Source organism: Rhincodon typus, chromosome 4 (genome assembly GCF_021869965.1).
Source record: "Rhincodon typus isolate 14 chromosome 4, sRhiTyp1.1, whole genome shotgun sequence".
Lineage (NCBI taxonomy): Eukaryota > Metazoa > Chordata > Chondrichthyes > Orectolobiformes > Rhincodontidae > Rhincodon > Rhincodon typus.
In genome coordinates, this window is record NC_063335.1 from 21,118,165 (window position 1) to 21,140,813 (window position 22,649).

General features: G+C 39.4%; 1 protein-coding gene across 1 annotated transcript in view; it reads left to right on the top strand.

The window, feature by feature from the left end:
• The window catches only part of LOC109910978 (serine incorporator 1-like), a 78,839-nt gene extending 56,654 nt beyond the window's left edge, over nucleotides 1–22,185 (top strand). The window contains exons 7-10 of the mRNA XM_048595974.1: nucleotides 3,340–3,427; nucleotides 8,797–8,962; nucleotides 10,814–11,029; nucleotides 22,032–22,185. Coding sequence (XP_048451931.1) covers nucleotides 3,340–3,427; nucleotides 8,797–8,962; nucleotides 10,814–11,029; nucleotides 22,032–22,185 — 624 coding nt within the window. The remainder of the gene's footprint in view (nucleotides 1–3,339; nucleotides 3,428–8,796; nucleotides 8,963–10,813; nucleotides 11,030–22,031) is intronic.
• Nucleotides 22,186–22,649: the final 464 nt, after the last annotated feature.

Genomic DNA, 22,649 nt, shown 5'->3' on the forward strand with positions numbered 1-22,649 from the left:
TTATCTCAGATTCTCCAGCATCTGCAGTTCCTACTATCTCAGAAATAAAAACAAGTTAGTCATAAACAATTATAGACTTACTAGAGTAGAAAGGTGGATGAGTTAATGATGTGAAAATATAGACATATTTCTGATGAAGAAGGGTAAAAATTCAGGGTCAGAATGAATGCTAGAGGGGAGGTGTTGAATAAGGCGGAGGCTATTAATGTGAAGACATCTTATGATATTCTAGGAAGTGATATCAGTACATGTGTCAGTCAGTGTGGGGATAGACTTATACCAATACATTTATGCTGGAATATCTCCCTGTTCTATATATAATCTATATAGTTCAGTAAACAATTCAGGAGCAATACCTGCTCCACTTCCTGCGTATAGTCCACTTACAACGCTGTTGTCTAACTACCTCCTAAGCAGATACCTGAACAGATTCCTGTCTCTTTGGGAAAGTTTAAAAAAAACTTCCTCCCTCCTGTCAGGACTATAAATCACACAATTCAATGTCTGATTGTTGGCATCCACCGGAAAGAGACCTATTTGATATAATCATGCATGGAAGGTTTGTGGTGATGTTACCTATAGGCTGTGTTGCTGACACTGAGGAGCATGCACAATCTGGTCGAGGGAGATGTTTGTGCATGTGCTGGTGAGTGAGATTTATTAGAAAGTGTCCACAAGCATGTCTTTGTCGCTGGTCTGGCTGCCAATGTGACGAAAGCTGTACTTGTTGATGCAAAGGGAGCTTAGTGCTATTCCTTGTGAATGTGCACATGTGCATTAATGGATGGGGCTGTGAAAGGGGAAGGGGTTGGGGAAGGACAGTCAGTTTCTCCAGCTCTAATGTCGAACCATCCAGACTTGAAACGTTAGCTTCAAGTTAATTTCTCTCTCCATGGATGCTGCCTGACCCGCTGTGATTTCCAGCACTTTTTGTTTTCAGCACAGATTCCAACATCTGCAGTAATATGCTCCTAAACAGTACGTCCAACCTGTTTTAACTGCTCACTAGGCCCCTCTATGTGGCTTAACATTCCCACGTATTGTCTGTGCAATTTGAGGACCAAGATCAAAGGCAAACCTATTTCTACAAATTTTCTCAAACTTTGTTCACTGACACTGTGAAATTCATTTGAAGATGTATGCAATGCACCAGTTAAATATGAGAAGAACAGAAAGATAGATACACCATAAAAAACATTTGAAATGGTACATGAAATTTATCAATCCAGACCATGTGCCTATTGGCTACTCTTAGAGCCATCATTTCTGGTAGTCCCTACATTCTGCCTTTATACCAGTTACCCTAGCGACTTCCCACCCCACTGCCCCCAACAAAATCATTCTGTTCTTCGTCAATTCTCTCCCACATTCCAAATCCTTGCTTCCTTTTGACTATTGTTTCTTGTTTTGACCCAGTTTCAAACATTCACGGTATAGAAACTCCAACAAACTTCCACTTCCAAATTATCACTTTGCACTCTCCACCTTTAAGATTATTGGTCAGAGTTTTGTGGAGTCAGGTAGACTTTGGAGGACTTTAGAAATGTTTTCCAGGACCAGATGTGACATCTTGCTCCCATTTTCTCATTCTGCTTTTGCTGGCAGGAAGTAGGGGCTGATACATGAATCATAGGTAATGAATCCAAATTCAGCAAGGCTATTTGAGATCAGTGCTAAATTTTAACAGACGTTTTTAGTATTCAAAGGATTTCACGCACAGTGTGGAAACACAAATTTATGGAAAAGGTATAAACATTCATAAAGAAATGGATCAAGTCTGTTCAACTATTATTATTTGAAGTCATTTTAGTCTCCAGTCCTTTAAAAGCAAAAAAACCTGATCTGTCGTGGAAATTTTTTTACCACCTATTCCTGCAGTTTCAATTAATTTCACTGTTGACATTTCCCAGTTGGGCTCGTGATGAATGTTTGCCTAAATTACAAAGGCTCTAAAATCACATCTTATTTGGTGAGGACTGGTTAAGTTCACATTTGATTGACAGTTTTAAGTCTGCTAAAGGATTAGCTGTCTTTAACATGGTTATTGAAGATTAATTGTTTTTATAAGGAGTTGACTATTTGAGGGTGTTTAATATCATTGGAATGGCTTCATGAATGAAAGGTTTTTCAGCATCAACTGTCTAGAAGTAACAGCTCCCTGAGCTTATTGGAAACTTTTTACTTTCTTTCAATCTCTATATGGCTCCTGAGGTCTGCCCATAGTAATACAGGATGAGAGACTATGTGGGTAGCATGGAGGTACCAGGTCTGCTGAGCTGGCAGATTTCCCAACTCAAACCTTCCACTTCCATGATGAAAATCTGGCCCTTTGATTCCAATTTTTCAGTGGTACAATTCTAGATGTTCAATTCATGATGTATTTAAATGTTCATCATGAATGGAACACCTGGAAATACAGCATGAGACAACTGGCACAATGCCATAGAGATCAGAAGGGTGGAGTGATCCCAGAAACAAAATGGCAGATCCAATGATAAGAAGGAATGAGTTGGATGTTATGATAAAGACAGTACATTGACAAAACTATGGCAGCCCTACAGAAAGGCTGGTACATCAACAGAAAGAAAGTGACAATGAAGCAACGAAAATTACTGGGGTAGAGGCAACATTTCTTGGCTTTAGGAATATTATAAATCACTGCAATATAGTAAAGCCTGAACAGCACTGTGCTCCTACCAGTTTAAAGCAGATTATTCTTTGACTTATGATGGGAACAACACAAACCTTGATTAAACTTCTGTAAATTTATTTTGTGATTATTAGCACAACTAAGTGATTTTCAGTAAATTTTATCTTTATGGGAAATTTTGAATGTTGCTGTGAGCACTGTTTTAAAATATTTTGGTGATATTTGGAAACATTTATTTGCATTAATTCATTTTATTATTACATGTTTATTATTGTTTGGAGCCACAACAATTGTATCCAATTTGAAACTTAATTTATATCTTTTACCTGACCCTGTAAGTTTAACAAGTTAATCAGAAAAAAAAAGCCCTCATGATAAAGAATGCTTCCTAAGTTATTAGATGTGGTGGTGCTGGTGTTGGCTTGGAGTTGACAAAGTCAGAAGTCACACGCGATTATAGTCCATCAGGTTTATTTCAAGTCACAAGCTTTCGGAGCGCTGCACCTTCATCAAGTGAAGTCACTGCTCCTGACAAAGGATTCAAAAACTTGTGATTTCAAATAAACTTGTTGGACTATAACCTGGTATCGTGTGACTTCTGACTAAGTTATTAGATACACTTCTTAAAAAAAGCATTTTACTTGTTCGCTAACATCTAAGAAACTGTACTGCATTTTAATCAATTCCAGGAATTTCAGCTTTGTACTGGCCTCCAATCCTCCATAATTACTCTGTATATTATGTACCTCACCTGGTCAGCAATGACAAATGAGCCAGGTAAGTGGATGATCCTCCTCTTTCAGATATATACTCCTTTCTCATTTTGACCAGCAAATAAAATATTACCAAATTGAATAAAACAGAAAATATTGGATATATTCAGCAGATTAGGCATCATTGAAAGAGAGAACAATGGAGTTGAAGATCATTCATCAGGGTCACCAGTTAATGATTTATTTTAGTCTGGATTTTGTGGTAGAAACAACAGTGAAACTATCACCATTTACAAATCAGGCCAAGCAGCATCAGAGGAGCAGGAAAGCTGACGTTTTGGGCCTAGACCCTTCTTCAGAAATGTCTAGGCCCGAAACGTCAGCTTTCCTCTCCTCTGATGCTGCTTGGCCTGCTGTGTTCATCCAGCTCTACACCTTGTTATCTCAGATTCTCCAGCATCTGCAGTTCCTACTATCTCTGAAACCATTTACAAATCATTGCACCACTAAAACTGACAGCAATTTCTGGGATCCCCTCATCCGCTGAATAACACAGAACATTAACATGATCTATGAACTAAGTATATGCAATAGTATATAAAAAGGTGAAAGCCAGACTTCAATCAGAAATTGACCAAAACTTGTTTTCATATGCAGTTAAGCCCCAGATTAAACATTATGTCATCAACATAGATGCCCTACTTTGAGAATGTTGCTTGTACTTCAATAGGTGTAAGATTTTAATGAGCATCTTTGTGGTAAAGTGGAAAAGTTTGCAGCATTGTTTCTCATTGAGGTCAAGGTGGAAGAAATGATTCCTAAAGTCCCTGATTGGAAATAGCAGTGAGCACTTCACCTTGTGTTCCTCATCCCTCTTGTTTGATGTTGCTTGATTCATTCTTTTGTTTTTATTCATTCATGGGTTGGGGGTGTTGCTGGCTAGGCCAGCATCTTTTGCCTATCCTTAATTGCCCAGAGGGCAGTTAAGAGTCAACCACATTGCTGTGGATCTGGAGTCACATCTAGTCCAGACTGGGTAAGGATGGCAGTTTCCTTCCCTAAAGGACATTGGTGAACCAGATGGGTTTTTTTCGACAATTGACTCATGGTCATCATTAGACTTGTTATTCCAGATTTTTATTGAACTCAAATTCCCCAGAACATTACCTGGGTCTCTGGAATAATAGTCCAACGATAATACCACTAGGCCATTGCCTCCTCCTCATTCTGTCTGACATTCCACAAACCAAATTGGATAGAAATGATTGCACCATAATATGTAAGGAAGTGTCTGAGCAGAACTCTTGGGAGAGAATTTTATGGTCTTCTGTCAGGTCTGCAGATGGAGGTAGTGGCCCATAAAATTCCATGGATGCCTTTCCACCATCTGCCTGCCTGCTCCTAACTGAGACCCTTAAGTGGCCAGTTAATGACACTTAAGGGCCATGCCACCCAGCCAGAATTTGTTAGCTAGTGGGAAGCAAGCTCAGCTGGTTAGCATAAATGTGGGAGGTGCCACCTTGATGGGCCTCAAGATTTGACCTCCAAACCCAGTGTTCACCCTCTGCTCTGCACATGCACTCCAACCCCCACACCACCGCCAGCCTCCAAGTCCTTGTGTGCTCCTATTCTGACCCTGGTGAGAACACTCCAACTTATTTGGCTCATCCAGCTTCTGGCTCTTCCTGTTCAGACTGGATACAGTCCCAGCATTGGCCAGCACTCCTGGTTTGAGTAGCAGCTCTGAGAATAGACTTTCTCTGCAGATGGGGGTAGGAAGGGCTGTTTCAAATGATTTAATGCTCCTCTGTGAGTTAAACAGCTGTGGGCCTGCCTGGTGTAGCAGGGGCAGGTTCTGTGGCAACTTTTCAGCTGTGGAAGAGGAATCTGTGAAGTTTTGAATTTGATTTTTGGACCAATGCATGCCACATCCCTCCCTATAACCTTGACAAACTATAAATTACAGTAGACATCACCAAATACTTCTACAGCTTGAGCATCAGCCAAATAAATGAATCAACAATGAACCTGAAAATGATTCACCCATTTATGGTATTCTTTCTCTGGTTGAATACATGTTCAGATGCAAACAGTTCACAGAAGTCTTTAGTTGGAGTGGTTAGATTTCCAAAGGTATCACTGACATTAAATCATGGGCTGCTTACTTCCAGCACACAGTCCCTCCATCCAAAGTAACATTTTTATTAAAAAACAGCAATTGCTGGAGGAACTTTAGATTTTAGTAGAGACTATTGTACCAGCAATATTGTTTACAAAGAATGGTAAAATTATGCAAATAGTAAATTGTAGACTGGAACCTAAATAATGAAATCAAACTCTTAAAGGCAGTAGGAAACAGAGAACGACTAAAGGAAAGTAACACAATGGAAAGGAACTCCAAGAAGATATAATGTAACAAAGTATGAGAGAAAGACTTTTGAATAAAGTTAGATAAAAGGAGAGGTTTGGCGACTTGCAGCCTTCAGAACTCAATGTTGAGTTTAATAGTTTCAGAACCTGAACATTTTATGTCCTTGTGCCTTCCATGACATGGGTTGCTTTCAGCATATTGTCACCTCCTTATGGTGCTCATTATCAGTTTTATTTTCTCCCCAGCATTCTGTCACCAATTCCTTTATCTAATTGATGTTTTTCTCCCTCTGGGCTCCATTTCTCCCCATCTGCTCACTCCTTATCAACTCCCTGCCTTCTTCATCGCATATACCACTTTTGTCTAACTAATATTACTATCAGTCCTGTAGAAGGGTCACCGAGCTCAAAACTATAGCTTTGCTTTCCCTCCACAGATGTTACCAGACCTGCTGAGTTTCTCTAGCACTTTCTGTTTTCATTTAAGATCTTAGATATCCACAATCTTTAAAAGTTTTTTAAAGTATTATAATATTACCAAAATGTCATCTGGTGAACCGTGAGGAGTTGAAGGTGCACTCAGCAAGAAGTTCCCTCTTCCACATCTGGCCTGATGCCATGAGGCTTCATAAGGTCCAGAGTCAATGTTGAGGACTCCCAAGGCAAATCTTTCCTTACTGTACACCACTGTGCTGCTACCTCTAGTCAGTTTGTCCTGCCTGAGGGGCAAAGTTGGTGATAGTTGTGTCTCTGTGACATTGTATACAAGGTATGATTCCATGAGTATAACTATGCCATGCTGTTGGTTGACTAGTTAGTGATAACAGCTTTTTGAACTCCAGCAAAAGCCCCCAGATGTTAGTAAGGAGAATTTTGCATGTTAACAGGGCTGGGTTTGCCATTTTAATTTCTGATGTTGAAGTCAATGCCAGGGGATCTGTCTGGTTTCATTTCTTGTTTTAGATCTTGTAGTGGTTTTAATACTGATATTTGGCTACTTCAGACAGCATTTAATGAGTCAACACACTTCCTTCCTTAAAGAGCATTAGTCAAAGGACAAATGGGTTTTCATGATGATCAATAAAGGCCACATGTCCACTGCAGATCAAACTGGCGGTGAACTAAAGGACGTAGATACTAGATGGGATCCATGGTTTAGATGAGGAAACTGTTGATAAGGTGAAAAATAATCTGGCAGAATTGCTACACTTTTAATTCCAGGTTTTAAAAAATTGAATTTAAACTTCACCATCTACTATGGTGGGATTTGAAATCACAGGCCCAGAACATTAGCCCGGGAGTTTGAATTAGCAGGCTCCATGCAGAGACGACCACGCCACCGATCTCCCACATGTGCTTAGCTTTTGATGGAATTAGAGCAATACATCAACTCCATTTTTGGCTTTACACAACTAAATAAATTTACTGATATATTGTAAACAAATTAACGTATAACAGCAACCTTGTGCTTATTCATGTGATCAAACATCTGAAAACGTAAACAATAAATGGCTACAATCTTTTGCAGATATCTTTTTACATGGAGTCCTTTTTCACTTGGTAATCATTTCTAATCATGGGAATGAGCAAGTCTACTTGATCTTTCCAGGGAAGTTTCAAGTTGCTGAAATGAACAAGAATCAATGCAATTTGTCTCTTAACTCAGCTTAATGAACTGTACCAATCTCTTAGATACCCTTTGAATGTTTGCTAAGACTGGTTGAAGTTAAATAATGCAAATTCAGATTAAAAAGTATTATCATACACATAACAATAACACTCACACATCATGTAAATGATTGCTTTAAATGGTTTGGATTCTCTCCCTATAATTTTTACAACAAACATTGCAGTGCCTATATTGATTTGAGATGGTTTTTGAGTCGGATAGTGTGCTCTGTCCTGTGAAACATTTCAAGGACATTAAATTTGGCAGGATGATGGCATGTGGGGACACCATCACCTTCAAGCCATCTGTCTGATTTAGCCTGTGACTGGTAAGTTCCTGCACAGCTCTGTCCTGCCACTTTAACACCCTGGTGGGCAAAGCAGCTCACTATGTGGGGAAAACAGCAAGCTATCTGTGTCAAGTTGCACTGTGGGATCCTGGGTGTGTGGAGCTCTTTCATTTGAAGGCTTTGAATGCCTGATTGAATAGTCTGATCAAATCCCTTTGACAAGGCATTGCGAAAGGGAATGCCTATAGAAACCATCTCAGCCCTTGCTGCTCACTTGTCATCTCATTTCCACCACAATCCTCTTGACACCCTTCCCATCATCACTCACTTATGGTCTGGCTCCATCTGTGACCCTCAGCCTTGAGTGATGTTGTATTGGCACCAGCCATTACTACCCCAGAGGCGTTGCTGTTCAGTAGAACTGCTGGTCCCTAGTTGACTGGCACCTCTTGGCAAGAGGGACTTGCACCCATGGTGTCTGATGCCAGTGACATTGCTGGCCTGTTAGATATCTGGTTGACATAAGATGTGATGGGTCTATCTGAAAAGAGGCATCACCAGGCTGTCTCCCATCACTACGATTTATATATTGTGACTGAAATTGAAGGACTATCTATCAGACTAAAAAAGATGAAATTGTTGTTTCATTTTTGTCGCAATTATATGACTGCACTGACCTTTTTAGAAACTAGTTACACACAACAGTGGCAATTTGGTTAGCATGTCAGGAAGAAATTACCTTTTTTGATTGATACTCTGGATTAGTCAGGAGTAATGTCCTAATGAATAATAATAAGCAAATCATTTTCCAAGGGACATAATTACAGTAAAAAAAATCTCTGTAAGAAGTTATTATTTGTAATTAAGCACTTTACAAATGTATTCTGACCCCTTTGGCTGTGACCTTGGCATCGAAACTGGAAGAGTGATTAATTGCTGCACAATTAGAATTATCATAAACTCTGTAACAAAAAATGCTTCCGGACAGAATGCATTCATTATGAAATCATTAACAAATATGAAATAATTTATTTTTGATGAAGATTAAATTTGTATTTTACTACATGGCAAAAGCAAGCCTTTTTAATTCGTATTGTGCTTTCAGATGACACGTGTAATCCTCGTACAATGAGCTTTTTTGAGCGGACATTTCCCAGCCCTGATTTGAACAACACCCTGAACACAATCAATGATTCAGATGCAGGGTTGAACTGGGATAGCCAATGCATCGTTGGCATGGCATTGTTCATTATTTGCATCTTATATTTGAGGTAATCACAAATATCAGCTTGATAAGTATTTTGTTACCACTTTACTTCATCCATGCACATAGCTGAATTATACTGTGCTTTTATGTCACCACAATTATGTCCATTTTAAGGCAGCAGTTAACTAGCATTGTCAAGGTGTCAAGTTGACTTTGGGAAGAACAAAGGAGCAGGATAAGTCATTCAGCTCTTCAGGGCTGTTCCAACAATCAATTAGATCCTGGTTGATCTGTATCTCAATTCCATTTACACACCTTGGCTCCATGTCCTGTAATATCTTAACCTAATGAAAATGTATCAGTGTCAGTTCTGAAACTTAGCTTTAATGGCACCCCGAGGGAGAGAGTTCCAAGTTATTATCAACCTTTGTGTGAAGAAGTATTTCCTGTAATCACATCAAAATGACCTAACTCTCGGTCCAAGTTTGTGAAGGAAATATCTTCCTGAGCTCCCCAACAAAAAAAGGCTTTTCCCATCTAGCCTACACAATACTTTAACTATCTTGAAACACATTGATTAGATAATCATTAGTCTTTTAAATTTAAGAAAATGCAAGCCTAGTCTATGCAACTTACGCTGATAATTTAATGCTTTCAGTACTTGTATCATTGTGGTGAATCTGTGTTACACCCAATCAAAGCTAATGCATGGACCCAATTGAACACAGCACCCCTGATGCAGTCCGTTCGTAGCTTTATTCAGCTATAACGTGTGCTTTTTTGTATTTAAGGCCGCTGTCAAATTATTTTTGGTACTTGCCACTAGCTTTTAGTGATATCTGTACATGGACCCCTAAATCACTCTGTATGTGCATTGTTCCTAGTTCCTTTCTGTTGTTCAACACAAGCAAAAAGGTGTGACTAATTCAGCATTCAGCCTTTAAAACTGTTCCCACTATTCAATAAGATCCTAGCTCACCTGCATGCTAACCCTTTCCACCCACTTTGACTTAATTTTCATTAAGACCCTTAGCTAATGAAAATCCATCTATTTCAGACATATAATTGCTAATTTGGTCAGCATCAGATGAGTCTTTAATTTTTATTTTGGACTTACCTCACTTGAGAGGTAATCGATGGTAGCACTCTCCAGACCAAAATCTAGAAAATAATTCAAGAGATGACAAGACCCTTGAAATACATCAGGAATGCAGACTACCTCTCCACTTTTATGTACAATTCTGGTTGCCATGTTATAGCCAGGATCTCCTGACATGAGAGCCTGCATGGAAATAGAGCTTGAAGAGATTGACATTTTAGTTATGTTGCTGAAGAGGGAACTCAGCGAAATGGTATTCAAGCATTCAGGAGTAGACACATTGAACCCCAACTATATGTTTAAGATTGCCACTAATAATAGGACTAGAATATACAGGCCGTCACTTAGAAGAGAAAATGTGAGTAGGCTGTTGTGGTTTTAAGTGTTTTGAGCAAATAAATAGTGAATGTGAGTAGCAGATTTCCCAACTGCGGAGACATTGTGGACACATGTTAAATGAAAACAAAAAACGCTGGAAATCACAGAGCTCTGATGAAGAGTCATCCAGATTCGAAACATTAGCTTGCTCTCTCTCCATGGATGCTGCCTGACCCGCTGTGATTTCCAGCATGTTTTGTTTTCAGTACAGATTCCAGCATCTGCAGTAATTTGCTCCTACATGTTGAACGAACACTGGAGAGATATAAATAGGAATTAAGGATACAAATATATGGGACCTGTAAGGCAACTTGCATCCTTTTCCAATTTATACTTTCCAACATTTCTAAGCTCCTATTGCTATATTTTAGACTCCGTTTATTAAAACTGAGTGCATTTGAATCTTAAACTAATAATATTGATGTTACATTTTGTTAGCATTAGGAAATCCAGCTGCACACAGAGGCTTAGTCATTCCATCAATAATCCAGACACTGGATCTTTGGAAAGCGTATCAATACAGGAAGGTTGTGAAGAGGTGCATCGCTTTCAGGATAATGAAAAAGAAGGTGTTCATTACAGCTATTCTTTTTTCCACTTTATACTTTTTCTGGCTTCCATGTACGTTATGATGACACTAACTAACTGGCACAGGTAAGCAGAAAAATCTATACCATTGACAAACCACTTGTAGGTGTAGGTTAGGGAGATATATTCCAGGTCAATTTCTAATGGGAAGAGGCACAATTTGCGATAGAAACTGAGTGAGTTTTTGTCTGCCTACCTCATGCTCTGTCTGCTTTAGTGGTCTGTCTAGGGAGTCCTCACCCTACCCCAAAATATAGGCCTTAAGTAAGTTCAGTGAAAACCTCACTAGCTAATAGCTGGCAGTCTAATAATCAGCCTTGAGATTGCATAAAACTTTACCCTGACATTGGTACTAAATTCCATTCATTCAATTACCTTAGAAATGAAGAAAAATATTTTGGAAAAGGTAACATTCACTTGGATATTAGAATGACATGATCCTGCTCCAACGTTTGAAATGAAGTCAGGGAGAACACTTCTGTTGCATCCATACAGACCTGGCCTCCCATTATTATGATCCAGTATGTGCTTTGAGATAAATTCCATGGTCTTGGTATTAAATGGATGGAAGTCTTGGTTTTCTACGTTTCCAGTTGAAGAACAAGGACTGCAAACTTCTTTCCAGTGTTCTTTGATAGTTTATTAATCAAAATTTTATATTTATTTATATTCTTTGACTAGATTAATCTCCACAAACTTGAAAATGATCCCATCTTTAGAAACCTAGTCAATTGGTCACTGACTGTTGGATTTTTCATTTCTCAGTGATGGTTATATAGAACTGTAGCATTTATCTGGTCTAATGTTAGGTTGCATGTGGCTCAAATATCTTGTCATTGGAATGCACTTATTTGTGTTTCAACAAATCAGTTTGCTTCACAAACTTTTTTGTAGCAATTTACAATAGAGCAGAATAAAGTTGATTATCAACTTTCTTCTGAATTAACTTAGTGCAAGACTTTCTTATAAATCATATCAAGAATTTCAATCAAGATTCCGACGGAGACATCAGAATTACAACTTGAAATGTCAAAATATCATACTTAGGGCTAGAAATTACTATTTGTCATGCTGATAGATAGATACTAAAAACATTTGTCTGATATTTTCATGACACTCAAAGATAAGGCCAATTCTGAAATACCTCCATCTTCATCACCTTTCCCACAAAACTTGACTCCTGTGCCCATCTTGGAGAAAGAAAAACTATCCCTCAATTAACGTACACTGGACTTCGAAACATCAACTTCCCAGCTTTTGGCCCTCTTCTCACCATAACATTTCCGTAGTGTTGATTTTTGCTCAACTGTATCCTCACCTCCAACTTTGATGCCATGTCCCCATTAAAACCAGAATTCTCTTTTGTTTGGGCTGTTGCTTGGTTACTACTCTTGTCTCTGCTCTCTTAGGATCACAGACTTAACTGGAATTGGAATGGTTTGACCATTCCCCGCTAGATTTAGCTAAACAATGTCAAATAGTATCAGATCCTACTCTCATCTGCCAAAGCTAATTACTTTTCGAGAATCATCCTGGAATGCAACGATAACACCTGACTTCTTCTCAATGTGGCAACTTTTTCTTAAACCCATCTCTCCTGTTCTCCCCCATCCTTGCAGCAATAAGTGTGAGGAGCTTGTGGATGTCATTGTCATCAAGATTGTGAAAAGACGAGCTGTAGACAACGCAAGGCTCTCCTGTGTAAGGCCAGCAAAATTGCAGTCTGCACCAGAAATGCTCAATGATTACAATAATTGCCATGACAATTTTCCATGGTTTTGCAGCCCCATCTTTGAGAAATGCACAATCAGACCAAATACATTTTGTTTTCTAAATTTCAGGGACCCCAGCCTTAACAGGACTGAGATAACTCTGCACCTTGTCGGAATTCCAAAACTGTGTGAACATAAATTTCCTCTGTTAAATATTGGAAAGACCAAAGCCATTGTCTATGCTCCTTAGTGCAGTCTCACTTCACTGGCTACTGACACTATCACTCTTGCTGGCGATTGGTTGAGGTTAAACCAAGCTGTTTACAACCGTGGTGTCATATTTGACTCCAGACTAAGCTTTCAGCCTCATAACCACACCTATTGCTAAGAACACACAAGAACACAAGAACTAGGAGCTGGAGTAGGCCGTCTGGCCCTTCGAGCCTGCTCCGCCATTCAATAAGATCATGGCTGATCCTTTCGTGGACTCAGATCCACTTACCCACATTCTCACCGTATCCCTTAATTCCTTTGTTGTTCAAAAAAAATCTACCTTTTTTTTTAAAAGCGTTTACTGAAGTAGTGTCAACTACTTCACTGGGCAAGGAATTCCATAGATTAACAACCCTCTGGGTGAAGAAATTCCTTCTCAGTTCAGTCCTAAATCTGCTCCCTCTAATCTTGAGGCTATGCCCTCCTGTCCTAGCTTCACCTGCTAGTGGAAACATCCTCTCTACTTCTATCTTATCTATTCCCTTCATAATTTTATATGTTTCTATAAGATCCCCCCTCAATCTTCTGAATTCCAATGAATATAATCCCAATCTACTCAGTCTCTCCTCATAAGCCAACCCCCTCAACTCCGGAATCAACCTAGTGAACCTCCTTTGCACCCCCTCCAGTGCCAGTACATCCTTTCTCAAGTAAGGAGACCAAAACTGCACACAGTACTCTAGGTGTGGCCTCACCAGCACCTTGTACAGCTGCAACATAACCTCTCTGCTTTTTATTTCAATCCCTTTAGCAATGAAGGACAAAATTCCATTTGCCTTCCTAATTACTTGTTGTACCTGCAGACCTACCTTCTGTGATTCATGCACAAGGACACCCAGGTCCCTCTGCATAGCAGCATGCTGCAACTTTTTACCATTCAAGTAATAATCCTTTTTACTATTACTCCTACCAAAATGTATGACTTCACATTTATTTACATTGTATTCCATCTGCCAGACCTTTGCCCACTCACTCAATGTATCTATGTTCCTCTGCAAAGTTTCACAGTCCTCTGCACACTTTGCTTTGCCACTCATCTTAGTGTCATCTGCAAACTTTGACACCCTACACGTGGTCCCCAGCTCCAAGTCATCTATATAAATTGTAAATAATTGCGGTCCCAACACCGATCCCTGAGGCACACCACTAGTCACTGACTGCCAGCTAGAATAGCACTCATTTATCCCCACTCTTTGCTTCCTGTTAGTCAACCAATCCTCTATCCATGCTAATACTTTACCCTTAATGCCATGCATCCTTATCTTATGTAGTAGCCTCTTGTGCGGCACCTTGTCAAAGGCCTTTTGGAAGATCAGGTATACCACATCCACTGGGTCCCCATTGTCCACCTTGCTTGTAATGTCTTCATAGGATTCCAAAAGATTTGTCAAGCATGACCTGCCCTTCATGAACCCATGCTGCGTCTGCCCAACGGGACAATTTCTATCAAGATGCCTTGCTATTTCTTCCTTGCTAATAGACTCAAGCATCTTCCCCACTACAGAGGTTAAGCTAACTGGTCTATAATTCCCCATCTTTTGTCTACTTCCCTTTTTAAACAGTGGCGTCACATTTGCTGTTTTCCAATCTGCTGGGACTGCCCCAGAGTCCAGCGAATTCTGGAAAATTACTGCCAGTGCACCTGCTATTTCGCCCGCCATCTCTTTTAGTACCCTGGGATACATTCCATCAGGGCCAGGAGACTTATCAATCCTTAGCTCCATTAGCTTGCCCAACACTACCTCTTCCGTAATTATGATTGTTTCCAGGTCCTCACCTACCTTCGTCTCTTTGTCTATTACTGGCATGTTATTAGTGTCCTCCACTGTGAAGACCGATACAAAATACCTGTTCAATGCCTCGGCCATTTCATCATATCCCATAGCTAAATTCCCCTTCTCATGCTCTAAAGGGCCAACGTTTACTTTAGCCACTCTTTTTCGTTTTATATATTTATAGAAACTTTTCCTATCTGTCTTTATATTCTGTGCTAGTTTTTCTCATGTTCTATCTTACTTTTCCTTATAGCTCTTTTTGTGGCTTTCTGTTGACCTTTAAAGTTTTTCCAATCTTCTAGTTTCATGCTGTTTTTGGCCACTTTGTATGCCTTCTCTTTCAATTTGATAGCCTCCCTTATTTCTTTAGACACCCATGGCAGATTACCCCTTTTCTTACAGTCCTTCCTTTTCATTGGAATATACTTTTGCTGAGCACTTTGAAAGATTGCTTTGAAAGTCCTCCACTGCTCGTCAACTGTCCCACCATAAAATCTTTGTATCCAGTTTACTTTAGCCAAGTCCTCCCTCATTCTATTGTAGTTCCCCTTGTTCAAGCACAGGACCCTTGTATTGGATTTTATCTTCACGCTCTCCATCTGTATTCTAAATTCAACCATACTGTGATCACTCCTTCCAAGAGGATCCCTAACTATGAGGTCATTAATTATTCCTGTCTCATTACACAGGACCAGGTCTAGGATAGCTTGCTCCCGCGTTGGTTCCATTATATACTGTTCAACAAAACTATCACGGATACACTCAATGAACTCCTCCTCAAGGCTACCCTGACCGAGCTGGTTCGACCAATCTACATGTAGGTTAAAATCCCCCATGATAATTGCCGTACCATTTTTACAGGCATTAGTTATTTCTTTGTTTATTGCCTGCCCCAATGTGACGTTATTATTTGGTGGCCTATAGACTACGCCTATCAGTGACTTTTTCCTCTTAGAATTTCTAATTTCCACCCAAATGGATTCAACCTCATTCTCCATAGAACCTATATCATCTCTCAGCACCGCCCTGATGGCATACTTGAATATCAGGGCTACACCACCTCCCTTACCTTCCTGTCTGTCCTTCCGAATAGTCTGGTACCCTTGGATATTTAACTCCCAGTCGTGACCATCCTGTAACCATGTCTCCGTAATGGCTACCAAATCATATTCATTCGCGATGATTTGTGCCGTTAACTCATCAACCTTGTTACGAATGCTACGAGCATTCAGGTAAAGTGCCTTTATGCTAGCTTTCTTACCCTCATGATTTCCAACATCTCTAATAATATCTCCTGAGTTATCCTTCCTTTTTGCTTCTTTCATAGTCTGCCTTGAACTTAAACCCTCCTGCACACATGCTAACCTGCTGCTTACCTTTTTATTTACTGTCATACTCCCTGTCGTTTTCCCTTTCCCTTCCCCCCACCTCACTAGTTTAAAGTCCTAGTGACCACCCTATTTATCCTTTTCGCAAGAACACTGGTTCCAGATCGATTCAGGTGGAGACCGTCCCATCGGTACAGATCCCTCCGGTTCCAAAACTGATGCCAATGCCCCATGAAATGGAACCCCTCTTTCCCACACCACTCCCTTAGCCACGTGTTTACTTCCCTAATTTTCTTATCCCTAAGCCAATTTGCACGTGGCTCGGGCAGTAATCCGGAGATTATGACCCTCGAGGACCTGTTCCTAAGGTTATTAGCATTTCCCATATCCGCCTTTGTAACACTGATGACTCCACATCTGCTGTAGCTCATCTGCCATGTAGTCCTCATCTATGCCTTTACTATCTCTGGACTTGTGTTATGGACCAAATAAAACCCCATTCAAATATATCAGGGAGATAGCCTAGACCCTAACTTTTATCTTATTTGAAAGCGAGTGTGAGGCGCTGTGTTCCAGATGTAATTTGAGTGGTTACACTAGTTGGCTTTAAGCAAAATACAATGTATTCTCACCCTACAGTTAAAATACAAACAAAAGAATGAAGAATTGGTCTAATTTTAACTTTATTGGAAAGCTTCACAATAAAATAGATTAGTTAACTACTAAACAGCAACTGTTCCAATGTAGTAACAACCCATAAATACCCCCTTTGCAAAGGCAAAGTCAGTAAAACAGATTGTCTCACATGCAGTGTTTCTCTAGTCCAGGAGGAAAGAACATCAAGAGAAAATTCAGGCAGAGAGAGAAAACTCAAGCTTTTGCTGTAGCAAGGAGAGATGTACACCAGCTTCAAAACCCCCACAACAAATGAAAGCTAAACTAAAACCTTGGTTCTGTGTGAGCCTGACTCCACACATTCATACTGCTTCTACTGTTCCAAATTAAAAAAAGCTTGGCATCCCAAGCTGTTCACTTTATTGACTTGGAACTGAGCACTTGGCACCTCTGTCTCAACCTGTCTTCATAAAAAAAGGACAAAACTCAGCTCTTAAAGCCATATTATCACCATACTTGATTATTCCATTACAATTCTGACTGGCCTGCCACATTCTAGCCTCTGTAAAATTGTGGTTATCCAAAACTATGTATTTACTTGTACAATGTCTTATTCATACATTGCCCCAGTTCTCATTAACCTACATTGACTATCAGACAAATAATGGCTGTATTTGTGAATAAGAAGCTTGTGTGATTCCAAATAAACTTGTTGGACTATAACCTGGTGTCACGTGACTTCTGACCTCGAACTAGCTTAACATTTGCCCAATCTACTTCAGTACAGAGTGACTTGCCTTGATTTTCAGAAAGAAAGGAAATATGATTCATTTATTACACAGAGACTCCTTCACCTGAGATGCATGTCAGTTTCCTGCTACTAAAGTTAAAATGTGTGTACCATAAGTCACTAATTGGATTTTCATTTCTTGTCTTAAGCTTAAGGTTATTTACTTAAGCACTTAACACTTAAATGCACCAGGTAATGTTAGGAGAACAGGATAGATTTTTTGTTTCTAATCAAATTAACACGGCGGTTCTATTTTGGACACTCAATGACACTGTCGTATTGGATTCAAAATGTTAACCCTGTTTCTCTCTCCACAGGTGCTTCCTGATTTGCTAAGTTTCTCCAGTACTTTCTGTTTTTATTTCAGATTTCCAGAATTCACAGTATTTTGCTTTTACCTCAGGTACTGAAGCAGTTCAAGGCCATACATGACAACATTGAACAAATTCAGGGCATGAGCTGATAAGTGGCAGCTAGCATTTGTATTAACAATTACCTTTTCCAACAAAAGAGAATCTAACCATCTCTCCTTGACGTTACCATTGATGAATTTCCCATCATCTAATCTCAGGGATGACCATTCATCAGAAACAGAACTGGACTCACATTATAAAATTGTGACTTCAAGGATAAGAGCTTAGGGAATTCTGCATTGAGCATTTCAACTCTCAACTTCCCAAAAGCCAATCACTATCTTCAAGATCCAAGGCAGGAATGTAATGGAATATCCCCATGTACCTGAATAAGTGTGGCTCCAATAACAAGCAAGAAGGTCCACACCATCCAAGTCAAAACAGCCACTTGTTATGCATGCCATCCACCAGCTTAAACATTCACTCCTCCACCATGCACATAGTGGCATCAGTGTGTGCCATAAACAATGTCATACTGCAGCAATTTCCCAATGCCTCTATGACAGCACCTACTAGACAACTGACCTCTACCACCTCAAAGCCCAAGGACAGCAGACATATGGACATGACATCACCTGCAAGCTCCCCTCCAAGTCAGACACCATCCTGACTTATAACCAAATCATCGTTCCTTAATTGTTGCTGACTCAGAATCCTCAAACTCCCTCCCTCACAGAGGTATAGGTGTACCTGCATTCCATGGACTGTAACAGTTCAAGAAATCAGCTCACCAGCATTCTCTCAAGTACGATTAAGGATGGGAAACCAATGATGATCACAACCTCTCCCTGCGAGCATTCCCGACTTTATTAGTTCTACCACTGGTGGCTGTGCCTTCAACTAACAAGACCCTGCACTTTGTAATTATTTCTCTAAATCTCTCTGCCTCTCAATGTTTCTTCCTTTCTTTAACATGCTTCATAAGCCTACCTCCTTGTTGAAGCTTTTTAAGCATCTTCCCCGTTATTCCTTTCTGTGGTTTGGAGCCAGTTTGCTCATACAAAATATCTTGGATTGTTTCATTGCATGAAAAGTGCAGTAAAAGACAAGTTACTATTGTTATGGGAAAATGGTATTGAGAAACGTATCAGCCATGATTGAATGGCAGAGCAGACTAATGGGCCGAATGGCCTAATTCTGCTCCTATATCTTACAGTTATTTTAGATGTGCTAACTGTTAAATGTAAGAAATGAATCTCATTTCTATATCTTTCACAAGCTCAGGGCACCCCACCCTGTTTTATAACCAATTAATTACTCTTCAGAGGGTCGGTTCAGACCACGATGAGTCAAATAGTCCCTTTATGCACTGTGACAAAGTGTGGGATCCAGGGGACATATTAAGAGGATGAAGCAATAAGATTACAGAGTTTGAACAAACAAAAATTAACTTTACAATGCTTGAACAGGATAAAACCTACAAATAATGTGCAACTTACTTGTAACACCCAGAACTGACATGTGGTGAATATAGGTAATAGAATGTGATTGAACACCCAACAGTGCATAACAATTAGCAGATAGAAACATAGAAACATAGAAGATAGGAGCAGGAGGAGACCATTCGGCCCTTCAAGCCCGCTCTGCCATTCTTCAGTATCATGGCTGATCGTCCAACTCAATAGCCTTATCCTGCTTTCCCTAATAACCCTTGATCCCATTCACCCCAAGTGCTATATCTCGTTGCCTCTTGAATACATTCAATGTTTTAGCATCAATTATGATCAAAGCAGATCCCACACAGATTTCTTAGCAACTTCCAACAGATATTAATGGTATGGTGAGTATTAAATCTCATTAATACTTGGGACTATTCAGTTATGCCAATCTCGTCTTGAAACTCCTTCTCAAGAGCTGTGCTCCCTCTCTGGTTGATCTGTAACTCCAGCTCTTCCACTGACAGCTAGCCTGACTGAGCCCATTCTACCCCTGAGTTTTTTGTTCCCTGATCTCAGGCTTCTTCTGAGTTGCTCACAGCTTCCCCTAATGCAGAGTCAATAGCTTCTCAATTTCTCAATTCTTCAGGGCTTATTCTGAGTCCTGATTCCAACATTCCCCGTTAATTCACAGAACTTGTTCCTAAGATTTAACAGCACGGAGCCAGCCAATTATCCTTGACTCCTCTCTCAGTCCTGTGCACAGATTCTGAATCATCAGGCTGTCTTCTTGGATGAACAGACAGCTAACTGCATGCCTCCTTACACAGAGTCAGCTATGTCTCTCTTTCATATTCTCATTCTCTGCCTATAACCTTTGATCTCCTCTTCAGTGTCACCCAAACTGTCCTGAGTGATCGGTTGAAAAACCTTGCAACCTATTGCTGGGGAGAATTGAATGTAGCCACCTAGCAGTTCTTGTGACTGCCTATGTTCTGAATGTCATAATTTACAGATTACTGATTTCTCCCAGTGAAATTTGATGCAACAGGAATTGGATTTCATCCCATACTATTACAAATTACTCTTGCTGGTTCAAACTGGAGCCACTGCACGTGGATTATAAATATTTTGTATTGTTTAAGCATGCGAAATTAAGTAAATTTACCAGCATATTTATTAGAATTTTTACCTCAACCGCTTGTTGTAGACCAGGTAGTAAAATCTGGCTGGTAATGAACACTTCAGACCCAATACAAATAATGTAACAATTAATTTTATATGGCAAGCATTTGGTCAACACCTCCCATTGACAATGTTTTGGAAGTGATACTGTCAAAATCTTAGCATCAAAAGCATTCCTGAAAGATAATTTTGCCAATATTTTGATTTTGCGCATTGATAGAGAGAGTAGAACCCGTGCCTGGAATGAGAACAGAGGAGTCAGTTGTACATTGGCATTTTTGGCTCACTACTGGGCAGACGTGCTGAAAAACTGCCCTCTAACAAAATAACAACATGTAGAGCCAAAGGGCTAATTTTAAACTGCAGCACGTATGTGAAAACCTTACAGAGTGTCAGCAATTTGAGGAATGAAAATCAGGCAATGGCAGACAATCCACTTCTGAGTAGCAAAGTTGCAGATTACTTTGCAGAAATCTCATGGAAGATCATTTGCAGTGTTAACTAATTTATATCAGACTTTTACATTGTAAATAGCTTTAATGTAATAGATTGCAGAGTGTCATATATGTATTAAGGAAGAATGCCAATATTACCAATGGTATTTGCGGTAAAATGGTAGACGATTTCTTCAGGACTCTGAGTAGCTTTGGTGAATTATTTTCACTGTGCTTGTCAATTTCTGACACATATGTGGTCATATCACACAGATGATTAAAATTATTTTTCTATCAAAGCATTCAAAATGAGATGGAAGACAAATTACCAAATAACATGTATTCATCACTTTTTTAATTTGGTCACATGAGTTGGGTTTGCTGGCTTATTATCCAGAGGGCAGCAAAGTCAACAACATTGCTGTGGTTCACACGTGGTCTAGGATTATGCAAGGATAGCAGATGTTCTTCTTTAAAGGCCATTAGTAAACCAGATTTGGTTTCTTTTTGACAAAAGTTAACAATGGGCTAACTTTTCATTTATATCGGATCCAAGTTTTCACCATCTGCTGTGGCAAGATTAGAACCTATGCCCTGGAATATTATCCTAATATAGTAGATTACTAGTCCAGTGACATTACCACTACAGCAGCACCGCCTGGTCAGGTTTCTGTTGAAGTTTCTGCTGATCTGGATTCAGCGTAATGACTTTTCAACAAGTTGTTCATTAATGTTAAAGAAATATACAATCACAGTGATCTATTTTCACTACCTTAGAATACGGTATGAAATACCTAATCATTTTCAAGACAGATTCAGAAATTTAGCTTTTCCTCCATATTTTATTTCCAAAAAATGGCAGAGGGCTAAACTGTGGTATATTTTCCAACCTAACGTATTTAGTTAAAATTGACTTTACCTTAGCAGAGACAGTAAATGCTTTATTTTGAATAATTAATGTTCCTGTTAAGATCTTAGACAAAAATGTGAAGCACTTGTACACATTTACCCCAAAGGATAATTGCAGTCTGTACTTTACAGAGGAGCTGAATGATTTGAAAAAAAATTCCATTTTAATTTAATTTAAAATAGCACAATTAATATTTCTGACCAAATTCAAGAAGGGTTATGGTAATTGAAAGTAGTTATCTTGCATTCCATACACAGCCACAGCCCTGATTTTAAGAGCATATCAAGCAGTTGGATTGCTGTATGGATGAAAATTGCCTCCAGCTGGGTCTGCAGCTCCCTTTACATCTGGATACTGGTGGCTCCTCTTGTTCTTGCAAAACAAGATGATTTTGAAGAACACATGAGCTAAGAGTAAAATGAAATAAGAAGCAACAGTGTGGAAAAGGAGTTTGTGTTCCCAACCCATCAGACACTTCTGAAGCATATCTTAGTGGACTACAATCTAAATGAAATGTACATTTCAATGTGTTACTCATCTTTGTGGTCAAAATATTTGAACCAGTTGTTAAAGAAGAATATTCGCGGGACCTAATGACATAACTGTGGAAAACTAATTGATTGAGCAATCGACAGAAATCAAGCGAACCTCAAATGTGAGAGCTAAATGTTCAGTTATTTGTGAGGCCGAGTGAGGTAGCAACAAATATATCAGCACATACTCAAAACAATTATAAAAAAACAGAAAATGGTTAACCATATACAGAAATTGAGTAGAAGGTCACATAGATTGATAATCATATTTAGTCATTATAATCATTACTTGTTCTGAGGTTCCTATTAACAATCCTACCTTTCTAAGGTTGGTAATAATCC